At 40.7% G+C, this 21,698-nt stretch overlaps 1 protein-coding gene across 6 annotated transcripts in view; it reads right to left on the bottom strand.

Moving 5' to 3' along the window:
- The window catches only part of si:dkey-237h12.3 (teneurin-3), a 159,170-nt gene that overhangs the window by 34,389 nt on the left and 103,083 nt on the right, over positions 1-21,698 (bottom strand). For 3 of the 6 annotated variants that reach the window (XM_031303728.2, XM_036000996.1, XM_036001028.1), the window contains 10 exons: positions 20,804-21,004; positions 15,730-15,915; positions 13,248-13,268; positions 12,760-12,783; positions 11,470-11,616; positions 10,728-10,944; positions 5,788-5,907; positions 3,691-3,952; positions 2,431-2,698; positions 1,355-1,498 (listed from right to left, as the gene is read on the bottom strand). In XM_031303728.2, coding sequence (XP_031159588.1) covers positions 1,355-1,498; positions 2,431-2,698; positions 3,691-3,952; positions 5,788-5,907; positions 10,728-10,944; positions 11,470-11,616; positions 12,760-12,783; positions 13,248-13,268; positions 15,730-15,915; positions 20,804-21,004 — 1,590 coding nt within the window. The remainder of the gene's footprint in view (positions 1-1,354; positions 1,499-2,430; positions 2,699-3,690; positions 3,953-5,787; positions 5,908-10,727; positions 10,945-11,469; positions 11,617-12,759; positions 12,784-13,247; positions 13,269-15,729; positions 15,916-20,803; positions 21,005-21,698) is intronic. The other 3 variants (XM_036001017.1, XM_036001013.1, XM_036001001.1) reach the window with 2 other exon arrangements.

Genomic DNA, 21,698 nt, shown 5'->3' with positions numbered 1-21,698 from the left:
CTGTTATGTGACTGTCTAGAAACCTACAACTAAGACAAGATAGATTGAGAACAACCGGTCCACATCTAGTAATTACTGTAGATCAGCTGTAACATTTGCGCTGCTTTACATTTTCTCTCCCAGAATAAATGGGAATAAGGTTGAATCAGTTTCAATAGGGCCTTCGCCGCTGTCGGCGCTCGGGCCCTAACTATGCCAGGCTCTTAAGCAGTTATCCTATCACTGTAGGAAACAACAAAGAAAGCCCCCAGACTCAGTAGCTCTGTACACACACAAATCTGGCTGGAACCAGAAAAAAACATTACTACAGGTATAATTACCAGTCTCTCAGATGCATTTGTTGCTTACGCAAGCTCTTACATATTCTGTTAGATGCCAGTGAAACAGAAGAAATCCTATGCCATTTGGAAATCTGATTTGGTTATATCTACAGTATGCATCTACAGTATACATCCACTTATCTATGTATCTACAATTTTGCAAATATAAGTGATTAAGCAAGTTTTACAAATCCTTGAGTGCATTACCATCTTTCATTAAAAATCAGCAGACACAATAAATGCCCACGAAAAAACAAACTCCAATCTGACTGCTGAAGGCCACATGTAACCTTCACTATTCTCAAGATGAAAAGGGACACAAATTGTGTTGGACAACTGGAACAACGATTGTGAGCTGGAGTGGATTTAATGTCAAAACAGCAGCCTTGCAAACTGACAATGCACACTACCCTGAGGCCCACTCCTTATAATTTGATGCCATATTACTGCCTGCTCAGTTGTAACACAGCACTGAATTCTCCAGATTATAGAATGTGCCTCCTGGTACTGTAAGCCATCAACAACTCAGTACTGTATATACATTTGATAGTTTCATTATGCATGTTTCACTCGCTCATGTCTCTGTGCCAGAACGACGAAGACAAACTCATGTCCATTTATTGTACTTGGCGATTAAAGCCATTCTGATTGATGAAAGGGCAAGAAATGAATTTAGTTTACTGAATTAATTCGAGAATTAAACATGACGCCTGTTCATCAAAAGCACAAGCCTTCATGAGCAGCAAAAGGTCGTTTTCTTCCTAAAATAGCTGAGTAGTTTGGAATCGTGGCGAGCCCTGCACCCTGGTGACTTAGTCACTGATTTATTCCGTCATTACTGTGAATGATCGGCCCTTCAAAACTCTCCTCTATTATCTGCAGATGGGATGACGAACCATATTTCATTTTGATTCAAGTATTTCTTGCGGTGATTCAGGGTAAAGACCTCCTGCCTGTAACCCTAAGAGGCCACCTATCTCCGCCCCACATGCACACACATACACACTTATACTAGATATATGAGCATTTCTTACCATTCTGAATGTCCAATATGTGGTGTTTGTTTAGCATCCACCCTCCCATGTTGGACGCATCCAGTTCATAGCCTTGTAACACCGCCGTCCTCTTCTCCCAGAGCACCACATCAAGACAGGACTCGTATTCATATCCCACTGACACTGAAAGTAATGATGGCAGATGCCTATGGTGAGCAAGGTTGCAACCTCCTTACCTGACACTTATGGCAGCAATGAGGCTTGTAGCCTATAAAACATTCAGCACAGGTGTTTTTTTTTTTGTATTTGCTGGTTGTGCTTTCTCTTTGACTCTCATTTTCTCCAGCTGGGATGATTTTAGAAGACCCGTGGGGTTTCTGTGTCTCACCTGCACAGTTTGGATTGTATGCCCTCTCTTCTCTCATTTGTTTTATTTTGTGTAAATGCAAATAAATCATGATCGCAAAGTAGCGTGTAAAGTGGCATGAATTATTTAAAACGATAGAACTCAGAAGGAGCACATTATAGTATATAACATAAACTCTGGATATGGTCGCAGCCATGAGCCGGGAGTGAATCCTATTGATTGTCAGAGCTGTGTAGTGCCCCAACATTCATCCTTCTTAGCAAAATCCCTTAGACTTTTTAAGACTGAAAGGGTTATGTAGTTCTGTAAAAACCCTAATATAGTACACATTTAAGATGACATCCTAATTATTAATAAAATATAAAAACATAAAAAAGATATTCTGTTATGAATGATCCCTTCAATGATTCTGTTATTATTTGTGATGCTGGATTTTTTTCCTCAGGCTGCTGCCTCATAGGCAATATTTTAGTCAGCGCACTGCTGCTGAAATATCATACATGCAAAACAAAGACGTCAGCAAAAGAGCAGTGGGGGGATTTCAGGATTTCACACCACCTGCTAAATCTTTATTTCACATGGTAACAGAAGCAGTCTCTGGATAAACAATCCTCAATTTAGAAAAAAACATAAAAAATCAATCTTCAAAAGTTCAACCAAGGTTTATTGCCTGGAGGCAGCGCGAGTATCTGAGTGAACCTATGCTTACACAACATCTTCAGCCGGCAGCTTCACAGCAGGTACTCACCCACAGCCTCTGCCAGGCCAAAGACCCTCTGATTGTAGGCGTCTGTTTTATCCCAGATGAAGGTGTACGAGAGGTCAGGGAAGGCAGGGAAAGACTTCTGGAACTGACGGCCCATGACGGCCACCATCAGGTGGACCTTCATCAGGCCAAAGGGGAGACGGTCCTGGGTCAGGAGCACCTTGAGGATGGGCTTGTAGCCAGCTGCCCTGGAGCTCAGGTAGACCAGGTTGAGGTCACTGCCTGGTATGGCCACTTGCTCATGAAGGACCTATGATTTTAATTAGCAGTCAGACTGGTGCCAAATACACTGTGTGGAGTACAGACTTAAGTAACAGGAGCAACAGGAGTTTGCTGTTAGTTAATGTAGAGGAGGACTTTAAATACAGTATAAAATACATCATATTTATGTGAGGTAATATATCCTTTTATAATATATATTGCACTTTTGCACATTCATTGGGGTTCACTTTTATCATTCAGGTTAGAGCAATTCCGTCAGGTACTGTAAGAGAAATGTTGTTTGTTGCCAGACATACAGGCTTATCATGTTATATTCTACGCAGCAGCAGTGAAACATTAAGAATGTGTGTTGAGCAGCCAAAATATTAAAAAAAAGTTCTTACTTATACCACACCACCGAGTACATTAGTTAATATGCAAATTGAGCAAACTCCACAGGCAATAAATTAATTCCTTATTATTTGAGTCTGTGAAAAAAACATCAACTTGAACACCACAGCTCTAATAACTGACGAGTCTCTTTTCATTGTCCCAGTTCCCTGGACCATGTTTCACCTCAGACTGCCACTGAAGCATGTACAAATTCAGATCCCCCCCTCAAATTTAACACAGTTTTCTTTTCTAATCAGTTTCAACAGCAAAAGCTGCAGAGCCACATTTTGCATGTATCCTGAGGCATGTAACCTCCATGCGATGCGCCCTCAGAATTTATCAGTATTACTGTGAGACAATTTATGGCTTAGTATTTGGGGAGATGCCTCAGTTCAATCAAAGCTCAAAGGCAAACTGAAAGGCAAATCTGACTGTTTAAAATACGCAAGAGAAACCCTCGTCAAAGAAGGATAACAGCATTATCGTTACTCTGTGTATTTTAAACACTGCTGCTTGTAATGTTGGGATCAAACATGGGTTAAATTATTAAAGTCATTCAAAACAATCAGATATGAGCACAAATGGGGAATTGACCATAAAAGCCCTGTATATGATCTCCCTGGGTCACCTCTGTGACAACCATCTCACCTGGGTCTCGGGGATGATGGGGCTGTCCTCTGGGGAGGTCTTGTAGAGAGTGGAGAGGGGCGTAGCCAGGATGAGGGGGTTGGGCCGGATCAGGCCGGTAAGGTAGCAGCTGGGGATGTCGTTCTCCTCCCGCTTCATCACCACCGTGTCCATCACATGGAAAACGTTCCAGGGCAGCCACACTGTGCGGTGCAGCGCGGGGAACGGGGCGCGCTCATAACTCAACGTCAAAGAAGCGCCGCCGTTGGCCAAGAGGTCAAACCTTAACATAGTATCATGAAACAGTCACTGATTGTACAAACTAGTATTAGCAATAAATAGACTATTTAGTACTATCTGCAAAAAAATGCAGTTTTATTAAAACTTTTTATTTTCATAGTTCTGTGGGTTATGCTATCATTGTGCTCATTAAAGTAATTGCTAAGATCTGGGAACATGTTGCTAATGATTTGAGATGATCTAAACCACAAGACTAAAAAGTGATGGGGGTACATTTGAATCATGTTTTCCCTGCTCATGTTTCTCGCTCCATCTGACTTCTTCTTTTTTTGTTGTTTGTTGTATTAATGTTAAAATGTTATTACTGATAGGAATGATGGCCCAGACTATGGAAATAAGCCTCAGTAATAAACCCTTTCCCTTTAAGTGCAAATTGCAAAGTAAATATTTATTTTATTCTTCTATCTTCAAGAGAGAGGAAGGGAGAACTTTTCCTTATCAAGTGTATTCCCTCTGTACAGCCTCCATGTATTATTATCATTCACTGAATCTAATTTATGACTTTTGTTTAACCAAGCATGGTGTGAGAAGACACTTTGTGGTTGAATTTGGTTTGGAGTCTTCTGAGTCTTGGGAGTTTTCTCTGGCGAACCGGTTTTAATTAGTAGGACATTACTCAGGGAAAAGTTACTGGTTTGGAGATGAAGGGCGAGTCTTTGAAGTGCTGCTCTATATATTCTGCGAGCTCCACTACCCAGGGGGTAAAGCATCTGTGTGGTGACATTGCATGCATTCACATGCACAAAGACACACACACTCACAGATTTGATGCTTATGCACATCTCTCATGCACGCACTAACACCCCCAATGACACACACACACACACACACACACACACACACACACACACACACGCCAACTTACAAGCTGTGCAGCTGACCTAAAACGGCTTCCTTCTCAAGCTCTCTCCACTTTGGGCAGTGGGTAGCTCACAGCTGCAAGAGGCCAGGCTTTGATGCTGCCCCCCCCCCACCCCCCACCCCAACCCCCTTCTTAACACACTGAGCGGATCTGTTGGCTAACCAAGTGTGATTATCCCCAACCATTCATCACGCTCCTTGTCAGAAGAGTTACAGGGCGGAATATCTGAAGAAATCAGCTAATCCTCAGCTGTCTGGGGACACAAGGATTGTGCTTCATAACAACAGCTGTACATTTCTCTGCCACTCATAAGCCTTTTATTCCATACTGGCAACACATAAACACATCCTCTATCTGCTGAATTGGAATGAAGGCCTTGGTTCACTATCTCTGACGACCATCAGCAAAATAAAGCTCCTACCTGAGGTGAACCCTTCCGTATAATATGTGACATACGTTTGTCTTGTATGTGTTTGCACTCCTAATATTAAGGGCCCGTCTGCGGTAACAGCAGGAGAAGGTCAGACAGTAATCCCATGTTTTACTACACCGCGGGCAGATTGATTCTATCCTTGCTGATTCAATGCATTTTAAACAGCCTGGTTCAAAATGGCCTCCACCACTGTGACATTTGCATGAGGAATTGTTCTAGGGCACAATGTGCTGCTGTTTCAATTTGTTTTGAGCGCTTTGTGGATAACTGCCAGGACGACTTTTCCACTATTGGGACAGCTTTTTTCTGCAGTTTTCAATACTGGTCTGGGGACAGCAGTCTACAATATCCACAAATACATTGTTGCAAGGCCAATGGTTAAACCTAAGGGCTGAGTTTCCTGCGAGAGAGTGCTCAAATGTATTAGGACATGTAAATGAGTGTCGATGAATGCAGACGGATCGCTGTGTGTCCCTGCATGCTGCACCTACTGATGCATGTGTGCACAGAGTGTCTCCCTTACATGCCATCTTGCCGCGTGATGGTGTAGCCGTACTCCGGGTAGTGCAGAAAAGACACGTTGACTCCAATCAGCGGCGTCCCATCTCCCGTGAGGACCTGACCCCGGATGACTGACACCAGGCTGTGTGGGCAAACAAACACGGAAAGGGCTGAGTAAACACACAATGCCAGCCAGCGTCAACATGCGGCCACGGCACCAACACTGCAAACAACTGCCATCCCTTAGCCAGCGGCACCAGCAGGGAGGTATGATTTATTGACCGTTAGGAATACAGGTCAGTGGTTGTTATTCATGAAAATGCCATCTTACAGAGCACCACTCTGTCTCTGTTTACTGCTTTAAAAGCCCATAATTCAGTGGGATGAGGTTTCCCAGACATGGAGAACTGTTGAGATTTTGCAGCATCTTGCATGTGTATTGCAGCATTTATATTCCACAATTTTGTTTCTCACACCTAAGCCCTATTTGTATTTGAAGTTTGAGACTTACAAAGCCACGTATAGCTCTAGCGTTTCATTTTGTGAGGCCAGCAGAGAAAACAGTGGGCATCAGAGCAAAGATTGAAAAACACAGCACACTATTTAGCCAACAAGATTCACACTTAAATGATCAGCCTGCGAAGTAAAGTCAACTTAGTAAATGAAGTGCACAATATAGCCAGCAGAATATCAAATGAGATTCATAAGTGAAATATTCACAGTGATGTCATCACTCTGAATTAAGAATTTCCCCTAAATGGTATTTTCAAGAGGGTGTGATCCAAGCGTGATTATTCTTGCAAGTTTTTTTGCTTCCAAAAAGAGCCACTTGTCAGTGTCATACCCGAGTCTTGTGCTCGCTGGCGTGATAAATGTCTGTTGTAATACTTGTGATGAAAGATAATGTTGTTACGGTTTGAGGATATTTCTGTTACCAGTTTGTTCATTTCTGTTGCCTTTATTTGTTTTATTGTGTATTATTCCTGTGTTCTGTGTTGTCAAGTTTCTGTGTTTAGTTGTGATTTCAGGTTTTTGTTAGTGTTCCGGTTTCCTGTTTTATTTTGATAGTCTGTTTTCTGTCCTGTCATGTCTAGTTTTACTTTTTGCCTTTGTTGATTGTCCTGCCCCGCCCTGATGTGTTTCACCTGTCCCTCATTTGTTCATTACCTCTTGTATTTAACCCCTGTGTTCCCTTTGTCTTTTGTCAGATCGTTTTGTGTCCTGGTGCCGTCTGTTTGTATCTCCTCCCGGTCAGTTTGTGTGTTCCTGTGTCTGTCTCGGCACCCTGGATTCCCTGTTCTTGTTTTTTTGTACTTTGGACCTTTTTGCCTGTTGCCTTCAGGACTTCCTTTGTTGTTTGCTCCCCTCATTGTTTTCCAATAAATCTTTGAGTTTCAACGCTGCTCCTGCCTGCCTCCCTCTCTCTGCGTTTGGATCCACCATTCCTCACTATCACGACAAATGTATCAACAAGAATTGTCTTAGAAGGGGCTCTTCAACTCGGTTACAAATATCCTCTTGATGTGAGAAGTTGAAAAGCTCAGCGGCTGACATGTCAAGAGGCACTTCATAAGAATGCAGAAAAAAAAAGAAAAAAGGAGTTTTGAAAAAAAGATATGCAATACAATAGAACTGCCACAGCACTTTATAAAGGTGAAGTCATACATAGTGTAGATGTGAAAAGAAAAAGTAATTTGAATACAAAATGTTCAGCAGTGAATAGTCAAAATGTTTCAGATTTCTACAGATGAAAAACATTTCCCCCCTTTTAAAAAATAAATGCAGGAGAGGCTTTCCAGACAACGATCCTCTTTTCTACCAGTATTTATACGTACATTCACACCTTGCGGTTGTCTTATATAACCCACCTCCTACTGCTGGCCAAAGAGCAGTGCCACACAAGCAGGTGGGGGAGGGTTAAATGCTTCACTTAAGGGCACCTCTATGGTAGTTAGTCTAGCATGGGGGAGCATTACTCATTCATTCACTTTGCTCACCCAGAATTTCCCTGCTGGCGTATGGATTTGCTTCTGATCAAAAGGCTCTCCACCTCCAAGCATCCCCTTCCCCTGCTTTCACCTAAAAGAAATCTGTATTTTCTTTGGTATCTTTGCTTTATAAATCACAGAAATGGAAGATTCATACATGATTAAAGCCTCAGATATCCTCTGCGATTATTCAACATGACTGCAGGGCCTTCAGGTAAAGCTTGCCTAACACCGCTTCTCGTTCGTATATTCTTAAGTGTGAAGTAATTTGTTAAGTCAGTCCTTTGTTTGAAGGTAAGAAGGGAAGACACTGCGATATTTCTCCATCAACATTTAATCATTCCATACTTCTCAACGATTGAGCAGAATATTAAAAGTGTTCCCTCTGCATTTGTCACTGGTGGGCAAAAGATGTCTCATTTTGCCACTTTATCTCCGGGTCATTACGTATATGAGAGGAGGATGATCAACAGCTTTAGCCTCTCTTATTTCCCTCCCGCTCCACGCCTGGCACAACCATCTCCCATCCTTTATTTACCGGCTCGGGGAACAAGGCCACTTAAGAGCCTCGGCGAAGGTTCACTCTTTCTTCCCGGTGTCTCTATTAATCTTTTGAGAGCATGCTACAAGAGCCGAACCCCCAAACAAACGCCAAGTAACACCACCTGCTGAAACCCCAGAAATTAATCATATAATTCATGCATTCTTATCTGTCATTGTCTCATACCGGCTGTAGAAAAACACCATCAGAAACCCCAATGGGAGACTTGTGTGGGGACATGTGATACAGCTGGGGGACAAGTGTGGGGGGGGAACCACTAAACCACAACACGTTTTATTCTCTGTGTTACATGAGGGACAAGTTTACTGCAGAGTTCTGAAACCTGACCGCACGCTAAAATCTGCTCCCTTTCTCTTTGCTTTCACAATGGCTTCTTAAAAAGTAAAAGAAGAGGAGTGACCTCTAACTGTTTCCCATTTCTGCACCGGAAGACATCAGATACTCAACAACGAGTCACTGCTGCTGTTGGAAGCCTTGATGCCATTCTGGCTTTGTTCCAGCACTACAGAAACTTTTTTTTATAATGTATGCTCTGCAATGCTCTGTCAATAAATTATTCACCATATAACCTCAAATGAATGTTTGAAAAATATGGGTCTCCAAACAAACTCTGCCACTACTACATTCTACTTTAATATCTGACTCTTTCAATAAAAATTAAAAAAAATAATGTACTCAGTATTTGTGCTGATAGGATGCAATGGAAAAAAAGGTAATTAATTTTGTCAAATGTATGCATGTTTGCAGAGTCACTAAAATCCACCATGGTGTTTTTGACTACAAAACTAACTTCTACAAGGAGATGAAAAGGCAAATGAGTATTTTGAGCAAAAGAGCTAATGCCACTACCAGACATGAAATCGACAGTAAGCTGAAGACAATGAGGATGAGGATTACTGAGAACTTGGCTGGGAGGGGCTGCCTCATTCTATATTTTCAGTAAAGCATGCTATTTACATAAGGATTACTTTAAACTATTGGAGGAAATATTCCCAAAGCCTTCTGCACACAGTTGGCAATCATTTTCCTCTCCATCAGTCACAAAACAAACTCCACTCGTGATTCTGAACAGATGTGGGAGTGCACTGAGGTTTTGGTGAAAAATCTCCTCAGTTTGCAAATTGATGTAGCCCAATAGTCTATTCATTGGGTAAGATATTCTCTTCCTTTGTATCAAACTTTTTTAATCAATGCTTTTTTACCTTGGATAAGCGTTTTAAAAAGAAAACGAAAATGTGTAGTCACATTGCAAAGACGATGAATAATGATAAATAAAAAGCCAGCCAACACTTGAAGGTCACAGGTTTTATTCACGTCAATTCATGTCAAACTGTCTTTCAAAGACATACAAACATATATCTACTCTGTAGGTAGATGATGTAGTTAGTGTTTCCAGAAGCATGTGCAAAGAAAAATCAAAAGACAATACTTTTTTGAAAAAGAGTAGAGTCTACAGTAATAATTTCTACCATGTTCACAATCTTAGTTTAGTGTGTTAGCATGCTAATTTCTGCTGATTGGGACTGAATACAAATTGCACAAGAGGCTGACGGGAATGTGATTAGTTTGGCAAATACCAAAGAATTGGACAAATTGAAATTGTGAGCTGATGATGGAAACATAAGAGATCATCAACGTTTTTAGAAGTCATCATGAGGGGAACATGACAAAAAAAAAATTGATTGATTGAATGTCTGAAGCAAAATTATATCCATCTATCCATCTAGCCATCTATCTATCTATCTATCTATCTATCTATCTATCTATCTATCTATCTATCCAATGTATTTGACCTTCTTTGATGTTAAAGTGCAGGATACCATTAACTTCTGGCTCTTTGCAGACTCTCTTTGATTGGACCGATTTAATGTGGTGTTCTGATGGAAAAAAAAGTTTCTAGAAAATAAAACCTTCTAGCAAATTTCAAAGAGATGTGTATTTATGTGTGCCGGCCTTAGATATTCAAATATACTGTGTAATGGCAAGCCCACTGATGATCAGAAAAATTAAGTTTTTGATAAACGATATGCATTAATGTGCAGTGAAAATGGTCTCGTCAGAGATTTTTTTTTTCTTCTTTCCTTTCCAATTTGGAAAACCACATGGTTGTCTTATCTCTGTAAGAAACCGCATCGTTATGTTTTCACAGTCACAAAGGCTGGTTTCAGCCAGGCACAAGCTCACTCTTGAGCTACTTAATCTTGACTTGTGACAGAAATAAACGCTTGTTGCAGCGACTCCACTGTAAACACACTTGTCCCTGTGGCTATAGAAGACAAAGAGATGTAAGATTCTTTGACGTTTTGAAGTGGCTTCACAAACACAGGTGCCTCCAGGCTGGTAATGAGACAGCAAACAGCTAATGTGATGCAAATAATTAAAGAGCTGTCAGTAAATCATTAAGCCGCTTACCTGCTGTTGAACTGGTTATCCCAGGGTATCACGTGACTGCCGCTGGGACCAATCAAGAAGCTGACGCGATCATAAAAGCCCTTGGACGTGGGCTGGGCGGCTGAACTCTGGCCCTGGCCGGCGATGGCAGCGGGGTCGGGTGAGCCGCGACAGTAGGTCTGACCCTGGCAGGAGATTTGAGTGCAGCAGTCTGGGTCCATGCAGTCGACGAGGCCATCTGGAAAACAGGAGGGAGAGTCGAGACAGGAAGGGGAAAGTTTGGTCGACCTGGATGCATTAGGAAACGTGTGAGCAACTCCATTATTGTGTTGAGCTCTGGTACACACAGATGACTTCTAACGTGAACTTAAGTTCATCGAAGTGACAGCAGAGATCGTGAGCTGACATGAAAAGTATGAACTATTTCAAAGTAAGTCACCTAATATGAACCTCAAAAGTTCTGGGCTTGTTGATCAGCAGTTCATTAGACATCCAGCTCCAGAGTATTGATATTTAGTCTCAACTACTCTTTATAATTGATCTACTGTATATTTTAACGCGTGCTGTTTAACAATCTGCTCTGCTACAACATTTGCATATTCTTTCCAGTGATGTTTTATGTATGATTGATTTGTTTCGTTTGTTTGCACTGTCACCGAGGAGCCACATCAAAGCCAATTTTCTGTTTTGCACAATGAGAGTTACACAACAGTTTTTTCTGGATCTAAAAGACTGTTTTGTACGAGCTTCTAATTCTTCCTACCTCCCTCATTATCCTTGCCATCTGAGCAGAGCGTTTCCGTCGCTACGTCGCATCCCAGCCCTCTCCACCCCGACTGGCAGATGCAGTGCCAGACGTTCTGATCCAGGACGCACCTCCCGTTGTTGTTGCACAGCCCGGGGCAGCCGTCTGTCAACACATCACGTACGTGTCAAACAGCGGAGCAAGTCAACAAGGAAATCAGGGGGAGAAGGGGAGGAGGAGGAGGTGGAGGAGGAGGGGAAGACAAGAGCGAAGGGGGCATTTAGAGTGGACAGGGGGGCAGAGGAAGGACAAAAATGATAAAAGACAGTATTGAGTGAACATACAGTACAATACACCTCTGACAGGACTTGGGATGTGGGGGGAGGGCGTGAGGAGTTACAGTCGTTTCACATGAGTTTCAGGAGCACGTACAGCTGCACTGAAAAGGAAAATGCATGGGATAAAAGAGGAGGAAACCTGTTGAGCTGTTTGCCTACAGTTAAAGGGCCAATGGGAGACACTGTGAATGCATGTTGAGTCAAATCCTAATGGCAGTTGGAGTTTTTTTTCTGTTTAAATCAAAGTTGACAATGATTATATATGAGTTCATGTGACTTGGTGTTTTGGTTATGTTTTGGCATGAATTGTCATAGTGCGATTTTCAAATTAAGGGCTGACGTGGAGCCGCATTCACAATTTTGGAGTTTTTTTTTTTTATATTTCAATCAAGCTTTAAAAGGATTCTAAGTGAGTTCAAAGCAAAAATCCCATGTAAGAAGCTGAAAATCTGTGACTGTCTTGGAAGTACATCGCTTTCGCGGGGAAAATAATTAAAGTAGGAATAGTCTACTGCAGATGTTAGAAACACTCATGTGAAGTAACAGCAACATCAAAGAGAAAGGAAAGTATATATGTAAATAGGGGAAGAAGTGTGGGAAGAAAGGGGAAAATCTAGAGTCTCTACATTTACAGAAAACAGAGCACTTGCTGCCAGATCGCATTCCTTCTAGTGGAGGGTGAAGACAGGGAGCTGAAACATGACTAAATCACACCAGTTTGGGGCGTTTAATCTGGCAGACACAGGGAATTAAGACAAGGGGGGGGGGGGGGGGAGAAGGGACCGTGGAGTCTGTGTGAGACTGGTTCAGACAGACAGGAGATGAGGAAACATATCGAGCGAGCAGGATTAGGAAACATTATGATCGACTCGGACATAGAACAGGTGTAAATACGCCGTGCTAGGAAAGACATAGAGCAGGGAGGGATTGTTTGTGACAATCTCCCTTGGGGGGTAGTGGTTCAATTTACCTTTATATCCTATCTTGACTGCTCCTTTTACACAACCGAGGAAAGGGAAACATTTGGAAAAGAAAATTACTTATCTCTTTGGTGGCAGAGAGCTAAGACTGACAAACACATTTACTTATTGTAACTTATAGGGAGCACAAAAAGTGAGAACGGTTGCTGGTATAAAACTGATGTTAACTGCCAACTTGCTTGAAATATTTGAAAAAAAGAAGCAGCTCTGCAGGTAGTTTTCCCGAAGATTATAGTTGGCTTTGCCACGTTTTAGTTTCTGCTCTAATTTCAATCTCTCGACTGTGTATGTAAATCATAGTCGTTATGGTAATTGAGCTGAATAGCTAATACTAAGCATGAGTGACAGGATATGACTGGAAAGCTGTGAGCTCACCCATTTTTTTTTTTTTTTTTAACAGAGTTCACATTTCTTTCAAGCAACACAAAACATCTTGCATGAAGAGTATAATTGTCAAGCAAAGTGAAATGTATTTTACCTGATACTCTGGAATCCAGGGCTATACATGTAAGCCAAGAGGGAATTTGATAGAGATAGATAGGTAGGCAGACAGGCATACAGACATAGAATAGAAAAGAGAACAGATATAAGTAGGAGTTAGGCAAAGAAATGCAAAGAGCAAAAACAGGTAGAAAATTGGTTTGCGAGAGGGAGACAAAAGAGACAGAAGCTGCAGATTTAAAGAAGTAGATTCATAGTTTAGCTGCAGTAAGGGGGAAAATCTAGTATTTGACTTAGATTGTAGATGTTAATTAAAGCAGCAAGTGATTAATCAGAATAATAGATGCATCCATGGTCAAAATCATCACATTTTTCTGTAAAAACGCCTTAGGTGGTTTTTATATTTCTGTCCATAGGAAGCAACATAAATTAATTAAGCTTTGTAAAATATTCATTGTTAACACTCTCCATCTGCTTTGCTTTGCCAAAGCAAGACAGGATAACACAAAGAAGATCACACGATTCCTCTTGATATCTGGTTGTTAAAACACTCTTTGTTTTCAGACAACATGAGCCAGTTTCATCTGGGCCTGCAAAACATTTTACTGCCTGCTTGGCATGTAGTCTCACCCTCAGTCTATTATGAACGCATCATGAAGCAGCACGCCCAACTTCTTCTTTTTTTTTCTTTCAATGTTGCTGTCATCTCCACTTCGGTGATTTCAACAACTGCACAGAAAAGATCCAGCAGTACACTAAGACGAATCAAAAAACACCTTAGTGGTAAACTACAGTGCTGAGAAAGCAGTTACAATGGGTTAAGCCTTGCATATAAAACAGGATCTAGATGCTTGTGACAAAAGAATGGCCGAGGAGGTCCTCTATTCAAGCTCTGTCCGTGTAATGTGATTAAAAGATGCTTTGTGCAAATGGCAGTTATTCAGTGTTTGAAAGACAAAATAAGCTCCCGTTTCTCCAAGAAAAGGTAATGCACTGCCTATTCATCCCCGCTGCATCCAAAGCAAGGAGTTACTTTCCTGACAGGAGCCTTAAACAGGAGGAAAGAAAGAGAAAAGGAATGGTGCACAATCGGCCCTGAGGAGGGAAAGATTAATACGTTCAGGAATGTGAGCCCTCCAACAACTCTCTCACTGCAATCCCCCCCCCCCCCCACCCCCAGAGATGGATCGGCGCTGCGGACCGGGGATTGCTGATAAGAGAACTTGTAAATACATAATTAGGGTTCAATAGTTTGGAGGGCCAGGTCTTTGTGTCAGAGGGAGTATTTCATCATTGAGAGGTTGGAAATGACACTTGGGGGAATGGTGTTTGACGTGGCGTGTCAGGGTTTAACTACAGGACCTTTGACAGGGGGTAAGGTGTCAAGGAAGTTTGAGTTAAAGGTCAATAGGAAGGGACATCTCAGAACTCATTATCCTCATTAATTCCAGGTGAAGCACTGCCATTTCAGAGAAAAATTATATTCCAAAGAGGCCTACCCCTGGCTTTTCGGCTCCCTACATACCTGCCCTTGACTTGCTAATACAGGAGCATTACTTCAGCAGTCTAAAAGGTGGAATATCTAAATGGATGATGGAAAAAATACAAGGTTGATGTGACAAAAAAAGAAGACATTTTAAGAAAGAGGGAAGAATAGTGAAGAATAGCTTGCCAAAGCAATGCTATATCACGTTTGCATTTCTCTTTAGTGGGAGAGAGGGTTAACAGCTTACTGTAAGGTAAAATTGCCCGCATGTTGATATATCTGTGAAAGTCTATATACATATATTGTCACAATTGTGACATTTACATTTACCACAGTGTCTGGTTTTAGGTAGCTCTGGATAAGAATAGCTTGCTGCTGAACAGGAGGTGATGTTTCCAGAAGCAGCAACTTGCATTTATTGCAAACAAAATGGAAAAACTGAACTGTTAATATGTCACCATAGTTAGTACTTCAGTTAAAGTAGCAATGACACAACATAAATAGAGTCCATTATAAGTAAAGGTCCTGGAATTAAAATATTAAGGTACAATTTTCACAAGCAATGTATGCTAACAGTACAATATTTCCCTCTGAAATCTGTTGGAGTAGGAGTATACTCAAATACAGTACTGTATTTGAGTATATTTTACTTTCCACCAATGACTGTGGCTGACCAACATACACAAAAAATCCAATGATGAAGACCCTGGCCAGTGGTCACAATGTTTGATTCAGTGATCTCTGGAAGTTTACTTCTAAGCAGTACAATAATATTACCATAAAGTCCTTATCACTAGTTGTGTGTCACCAGTAGTGTCATGCAAAGGTACTTGTTTGGAGTAGGTAGGCAGCAACAGAAGTGTGCCATGATTTGAGTCTTTCCAACAGATGCTTGAAACTGCACTAAAACACTGACATTCACACTCCAACGTTGCCCTTTTAAGCCTGTCCATGAATGAATTACCTCTGTAGTTCGTGGCCTTTTGTCAAGTGTGTGTAGGTGTACAGTACTGCATGTGTCACCGTGGCTCACCGATGGTGCAATGTTCCCCCGTCCAGCCCTGATGGCAGTCACACTTGCCCTCTCGGCAGACTCCGTGGTCGATGCAGCGTGGGTGACAGTCCCTCTGCTCACATTCTGGTCCTGTCCAGCCTTCCTCGCACTGACACACACCACTGATGCACAAGCCATGGGGGCCACAGTCCGCCAAGCACACCTCTGTTGCAAAAGAAAAAGCCACAGAGTCATGTAGGTGTTGTTATGTGAAAAGGCCCTTTTTTTCTTCTGTACTGGTGTATTTTTGTAGTTTGTGTAGATGCATTTGCCACTACTGAAAAATATTCTGATGTTTGCTGAGAAGTGTTGGCTCCATCGGTTAAATTGGGCCTATAAGTTTAACTGCAAATAAAACACGTTTTCAACACTATTCCTGAAAAAATGCTGAAAAATATTGAAATGAACAGAAAAAGGGGCTTATATGTTTGATATATTTCATCTGAAGAGGCTTATAATTACTGACATCTATTAAGGAGATTTTAAGAAGCATTATATTACATGGGGAAAAAAATCAGGACTTTACTGCTTTCTCTGCTTTATGGCTTGTAATAAAAAAATGTGTGTAAAGCAGGACAAACAGTTGACTTACGACTTGTCAGAGCATTGAAACAGAATCCCTTATCAACTTTTATTCGGCTGCCACTTTCCCAAAATACACATGAATAGTTGAGAAGGAGAAAAAAAAAGAGGATACATTCCATACTTCTTCCCAAAAAGTATGAAATTAATCTTGATATACAGTGTTATTACTTTTATGGGTTACAGCAAGAATAAAGTCTCTTAAATTCTCAGTGCTTGACATTTAATCTGTGAACCATGTACTCCACAATACAGCGCAGCAACACAGTACTGTCAGCTTGCATTAAAACCAATTCAAACGTAATGTGTGCATGTCAGAATGCACTTCAAAGAGATGAAACTTTAAACAGAAGAGCAAAAAGAAACTGTGTGTGTATGTCCTTATGATGGCAGATGGAAGACATCTGATTCAGTTTACATCTATTTTATGTAAAAAAAAAGAAAATCTGCTCAGCAACACATTCTGGAGGACTTTAATTAGCTAATCAACAAATGGCTCCAATCACTGTAAGAACTTTTTTCCCCATCTAATTGACATCGAAGCTTATGTAATGTAATTTTAATTAGACATGGACAGTGCACAACAAACATTAACCCTGTATAAAAACAAGGAGGGATGCATTGTACCAGGTTGTAGCACCATTGCTATTTCCCCCCCTTAGTTTCTGGACAGGTAGGTCATCGCATCGGTAGGTTATCACACAATGTGTAAGTATTGCTCTGAATAATCACAGTGAAATGATACAAGATGCATTCTTTCCATGTCCATGAAACAGGTTGTTATTGTAATTTTTCTTCCTGAATCCACTTTAACGAATCTTAATCTAAGAGTGAGAAGTAATTTATTAGGCAACTTTATTTCTCCATGGAGTGCAAAATAAAAAAAAAAAACTGTCATCGCTCAAAAAGTCTGAAGTCAGAGTAGAAGAACAGTAAAGCACAGCAATTACTTTGAGCAACACTTACAAAACAACCACTTTCAGGTTTTACATATTCTGAAAGCTCATTTGCATGGAGTCTTGGCAGACTGATGCAAGGGTTAGGGATTTAAGCAGGCTCTTATGTGTGGACTCTGAGGGATGTTAGATCAACATGATTTCTTCAAGTACGGAGCACTGAAAACAGCAGAGCATCTGTTATGAATCCGTGCTATCTTCAGAGAAGTTGAAATCAAATGATTGAATCCATGGGTGGCAAGTAAATCAGTCTGTACCAGGCTAAAGCTAACGCTCAACAAGCTGTGGCTACTCTTGTAAGAGAATAAGAAATGCTCATTTGCTGGAACCAAGAAGTTCAATCAAAGCTTTTGAACAGAAAAGCGTAAAGCTTTCCGTCGTGACAACAGCCATCAGTGTGCTAGAGGAAAGCAGTTCATGTATTTCCTCAAATTTTAAATGCTCCAGGAAATGTATATAGCCCCATAACTGAAAAGTTTGTGACTTTTTAAAAACTTGGTATAGCCTGCCAGAAAAGCAAATAAGCCAAGAGACAATCTGCCGCCCAAAATGTAACAAGCCTTGGATAAAACATCTACCCATTTTGTTCATGTAATTTTTAATGCTAATCTACCCCACTGCTTTACACACATTCCTCCGTGACTGAGGCTATTTTAGCAGTCCGTTTCCAGCACTCTGTATAGAGTTTTCCTTCGATTGAGAGACCTTGGATAGTTCTGATTAAGTCGGGCTGACACTGTAGAATATTAAGCATGCCTCTGGAGGGGAGTCATTTGATTCCAAAGGGATACCTCCTTCCCATAGAATCTATGCAATCAATTTTTCATTAGTCCAAACGTGTTTATCTGCCTTTAACATGCCCCTGACTCGAGCTGGATAGGGGTTGTGGGCGGTCGATCCATGCTACTCGCTTGTTAATTAAAGTTTATTCAATTGAAGAAGAACCGCAGCATTAATTAAGAAGGAATTCTCCACCCACCCAGGTGGGTAAACTGTAACTTCTGGATCACACTAGTTCTGTCAGTTCTAGTATTGACAAGCCAGAGATATCTTGCTGAGTGAGAGGATTGTGTCCGGAATAAAAAAAAAAAACTTTTTAAAGCGAGACACAAAAGAAAAGAAAAAAATCCCTGCTGACCAAAACAATCATTCTTCTTGGGCACCGACCAAACACGCTGCATGCTGCTTCAAATGGTCTTAACACGCATCTATCATCTCAAACACACCATCCAGCCTCCTTATGGTTTAATTTTCAATTGAATTTCAGCCAGGAGAAATACGCTTAACAGCCTTTTATACTGACAGAAACAAACTGCAACCTCTGCTTTTAATTGTTCAACTCAGCGTGGCCATTGTGTCTCTCTGGGTTTACCACATAGAGAATGAGTCTATTCTGAAGTAGGAGATGGGACTTAAATCACCTGAACCTCATACACAGATAACAGATGGGAGGGGCCAGCCTTTGAACTAACATGTCACCTACCTGTGTCGAAAGCGAAGCCCTCTGAATACAAAGCTGGTAACAAATGAAGACGCTCTGCTGCGGACAGATGGGATACACGATTGCCTCCTCTCCTCTGAAAAAGCTGAAGCTGCTATAAAACACACTGGCAGCGGTTCTGAACAAATCCATAAGTCTTTTTTTTTTTAAACAACACACATTTGTGTTGAAATTTCAAAGAGAACATATGCTGGGTCTCACAAGAATAACGTGCGGAGTCAAAGCTTTGTTATCAGCATATGCTCGGTTTCAAAACCAACACATGCTACAAGTGTTGATTGCCAAATTTTAAGGGTGTGATCACATGCATAGTTTAATTTATTTATTCCAAAACATAATGACGCTGATTTAGTTAGGGTCAAACTACCAAACTGTAAGCAAATCAAAACTAAGTATAATGGTTATCACAGAGATTTACAAGTTGCTTGATACTGATAATGAAGAGCAGTTCTTGAGAAAATGTTTTTTTAATTTTAACTTCTCTGGTGAACGTAGTGTAGTTAAGAACACTAAATTTCCAAGCATGGTGACTCCTGGCTATCAGATATCAACATCTGTCTTCTCATAACAACGAAACCTTTTGTTATGGGTTTATGCAGATGCTATCTGCAGTTGGTCCAGGTTCCTTTCTTACTCCTACTTGGAGAACAACTAAGAGGTTTGAGGCATTTTGTGTTTGTGTTGTGCGAAAAGACATTTAAAGTTGTTGTTCTCACATAGATTATTGAAGTTGCTTAAAAATACAGAGCTTGAATTAACACATCCTCTTCATTATAATAATACTTTCTTTTCAATGTGGCATTACTGAAAATATATATGTCTCCTAAAATGTTATCCATAACACCAAAGTAAAACTTTACTGAAGGTGATGTAATGTAGGAGAGATGTAACCGTGGGCTCATAAAACACAGCACTGACAGTACTGTAGCATGTATGCATAGCTCATGAGATGAAAAACTTCAGTAAGTCAGGCTCCCATATATCATCTTTGGAGCAAATCCAGACTTTTCAATTAATGATGTTGTTTCCTGCATGTGTACATATGGTGGAAAAGCTGAAAGATACTGATGTGACGGTCTGCAGTATATTATTCAACAAGCTTCATTTCAAAATGTGACATATTCATTTAGTTAAAAAAAAACTGGTCTTCAATGTTCACTAAATGACATTTCAAAAACAGACATGATTAATTACCTAAATGTGTGATTTTCTATCAATTTCCCCACTCATATTTCCAGATTCCAAAGCTGAATAATAATGACCGATTTCTTAATAAGACACCCACGTGTAGACATAATGTACTGTATGAGATAGATCTTTTATTTCAAGCTAAAGCTTGTTAATAAAGGCTTATGCATTTGCTGCCGTGGACACCTGGTGTCTGCAGTGTCTGTGCACAGCAAGTGGGGAGTTTATTTGGAGTAAATACAGAATTTGGTGCCAGTTACATGTTCGAGAAACTCAAACATTATCTACAAAAAAAAAGGCATTATAAAATTGACTGCACTGTTTGCAAAGATTTGTTAGTGCTATACAAGTAAAACTACACTAATGGCATCAATAATTGAAGTAAATGAACAACCTTGCACATACTCGGAGTAGATCAATATGCCTTTTAATTCTTTTAAAGCCAATGTGTCGACTTAGATAATTTTACAAAAGACTGAAAAGATTGTCACAATAATAGTAGTCAATTGAAAGAAAATTAATTTGCATCTATTTTGATGATCACTTATTCAAAATAATTTTTTCAAATGAAAAATAATTATCATAATCTAGTTCCTATCTCTAGTTTGGGACAAACTTGAAGATGTCAACTCGGGCTTTAGGAAAGTGTGATGGCCATTTTTCACTATTTTCTGACATTTCATAGACCAAAATATAAATGGGGGAAAATATTAGCAGATTAATCAATAATGAAAATAACCTTTACTTGCAGTCCTACAGTATGTCACGTGAAAAGGCCACACAAAATACCTATATGTGATGAAATGAAAGTGGATTGTGTTCTGACCTATGGAGCAGTCGGCCCCTGTCCAGTTAGCCTCACAGATGCAGGTTCCGGAGTCAGTGTTGAAGGTGCCATGACTGGAGCACTGTTCTGGACAAGTGCTCTTCAGGATCTCACAGCTGATCCCTCCCCAGCCCGGGTTACAGTGGCACTCACTGTGATGACAGGCTCCATGACCGGAGCATGTCGGGTCCACACAGTCGACTAAGGACACAAAAGTGAGGACGACAACAATGTTAGTTTACCACTTCTAGACAGGACATCACACCTACTTATTAACCCTGGGCTACTATGACTCTGCTACCTACGGAACCCTGGAAGTGACATGGAGGGAAAAAAAAATATATATATACTGGGGACAAACACTGACTATACTTTTGCGAGATCTTGACTTTGTTTAGCGAGATCTCGAGTATACTTTTGCGAGATCTTGACTTTGTTTTGCGAGATCTCGATTTTCATTTGCGAGATCCAACAATGCGTATGAGACAGGATACAGCGTTCGGCGCGAAGCCCCGTTCATTCCAATGAGAGCGCTCAAAAGTGACTGGCCCATGTCGTCACCATGAACATGTGCACTAGCAACAGTTTGTTTGTGTTGTCGTAGCAACCGGTAGCAACATGCGCATTCATGAGCTTATCTCTCGTGTCTCTTACAAGTATAATACATCCATGGTATACGTGGCAAACTCATGAACTCGCCGTTTCATTGTATAAAATATTCACTAACGTTAAACATTGTTTTTTCGTTGTTCCTGATCGTTTACATGTTTAACTTTATTACAGACAATAGGACATGAAGTAGATATATTGTATATTGCTAGTCACTGACATCAACAGTCAACAACAATGTTCATTATAACACTTCACTTTGCATGTATTAATTAGTAATGCTTAT

Source organism: Sander lucioperca, chromosome 1 (assembly GCF_008315115.2).
Source record: "Sander lucioperca isolate FBNREF2018 chromosome 1, SLUC_FBN_1.2, whole genome shotgun sequence".
NCBI classification, from domain to species: Eukaryota; Metazoa; Chordata; class Actinopteri; order Perciformes; family Percidae; genus Sander; species Sander lucioperca.
This window is presented reverse-complemented; position numbering and strand designations above follow the sequence as displayed.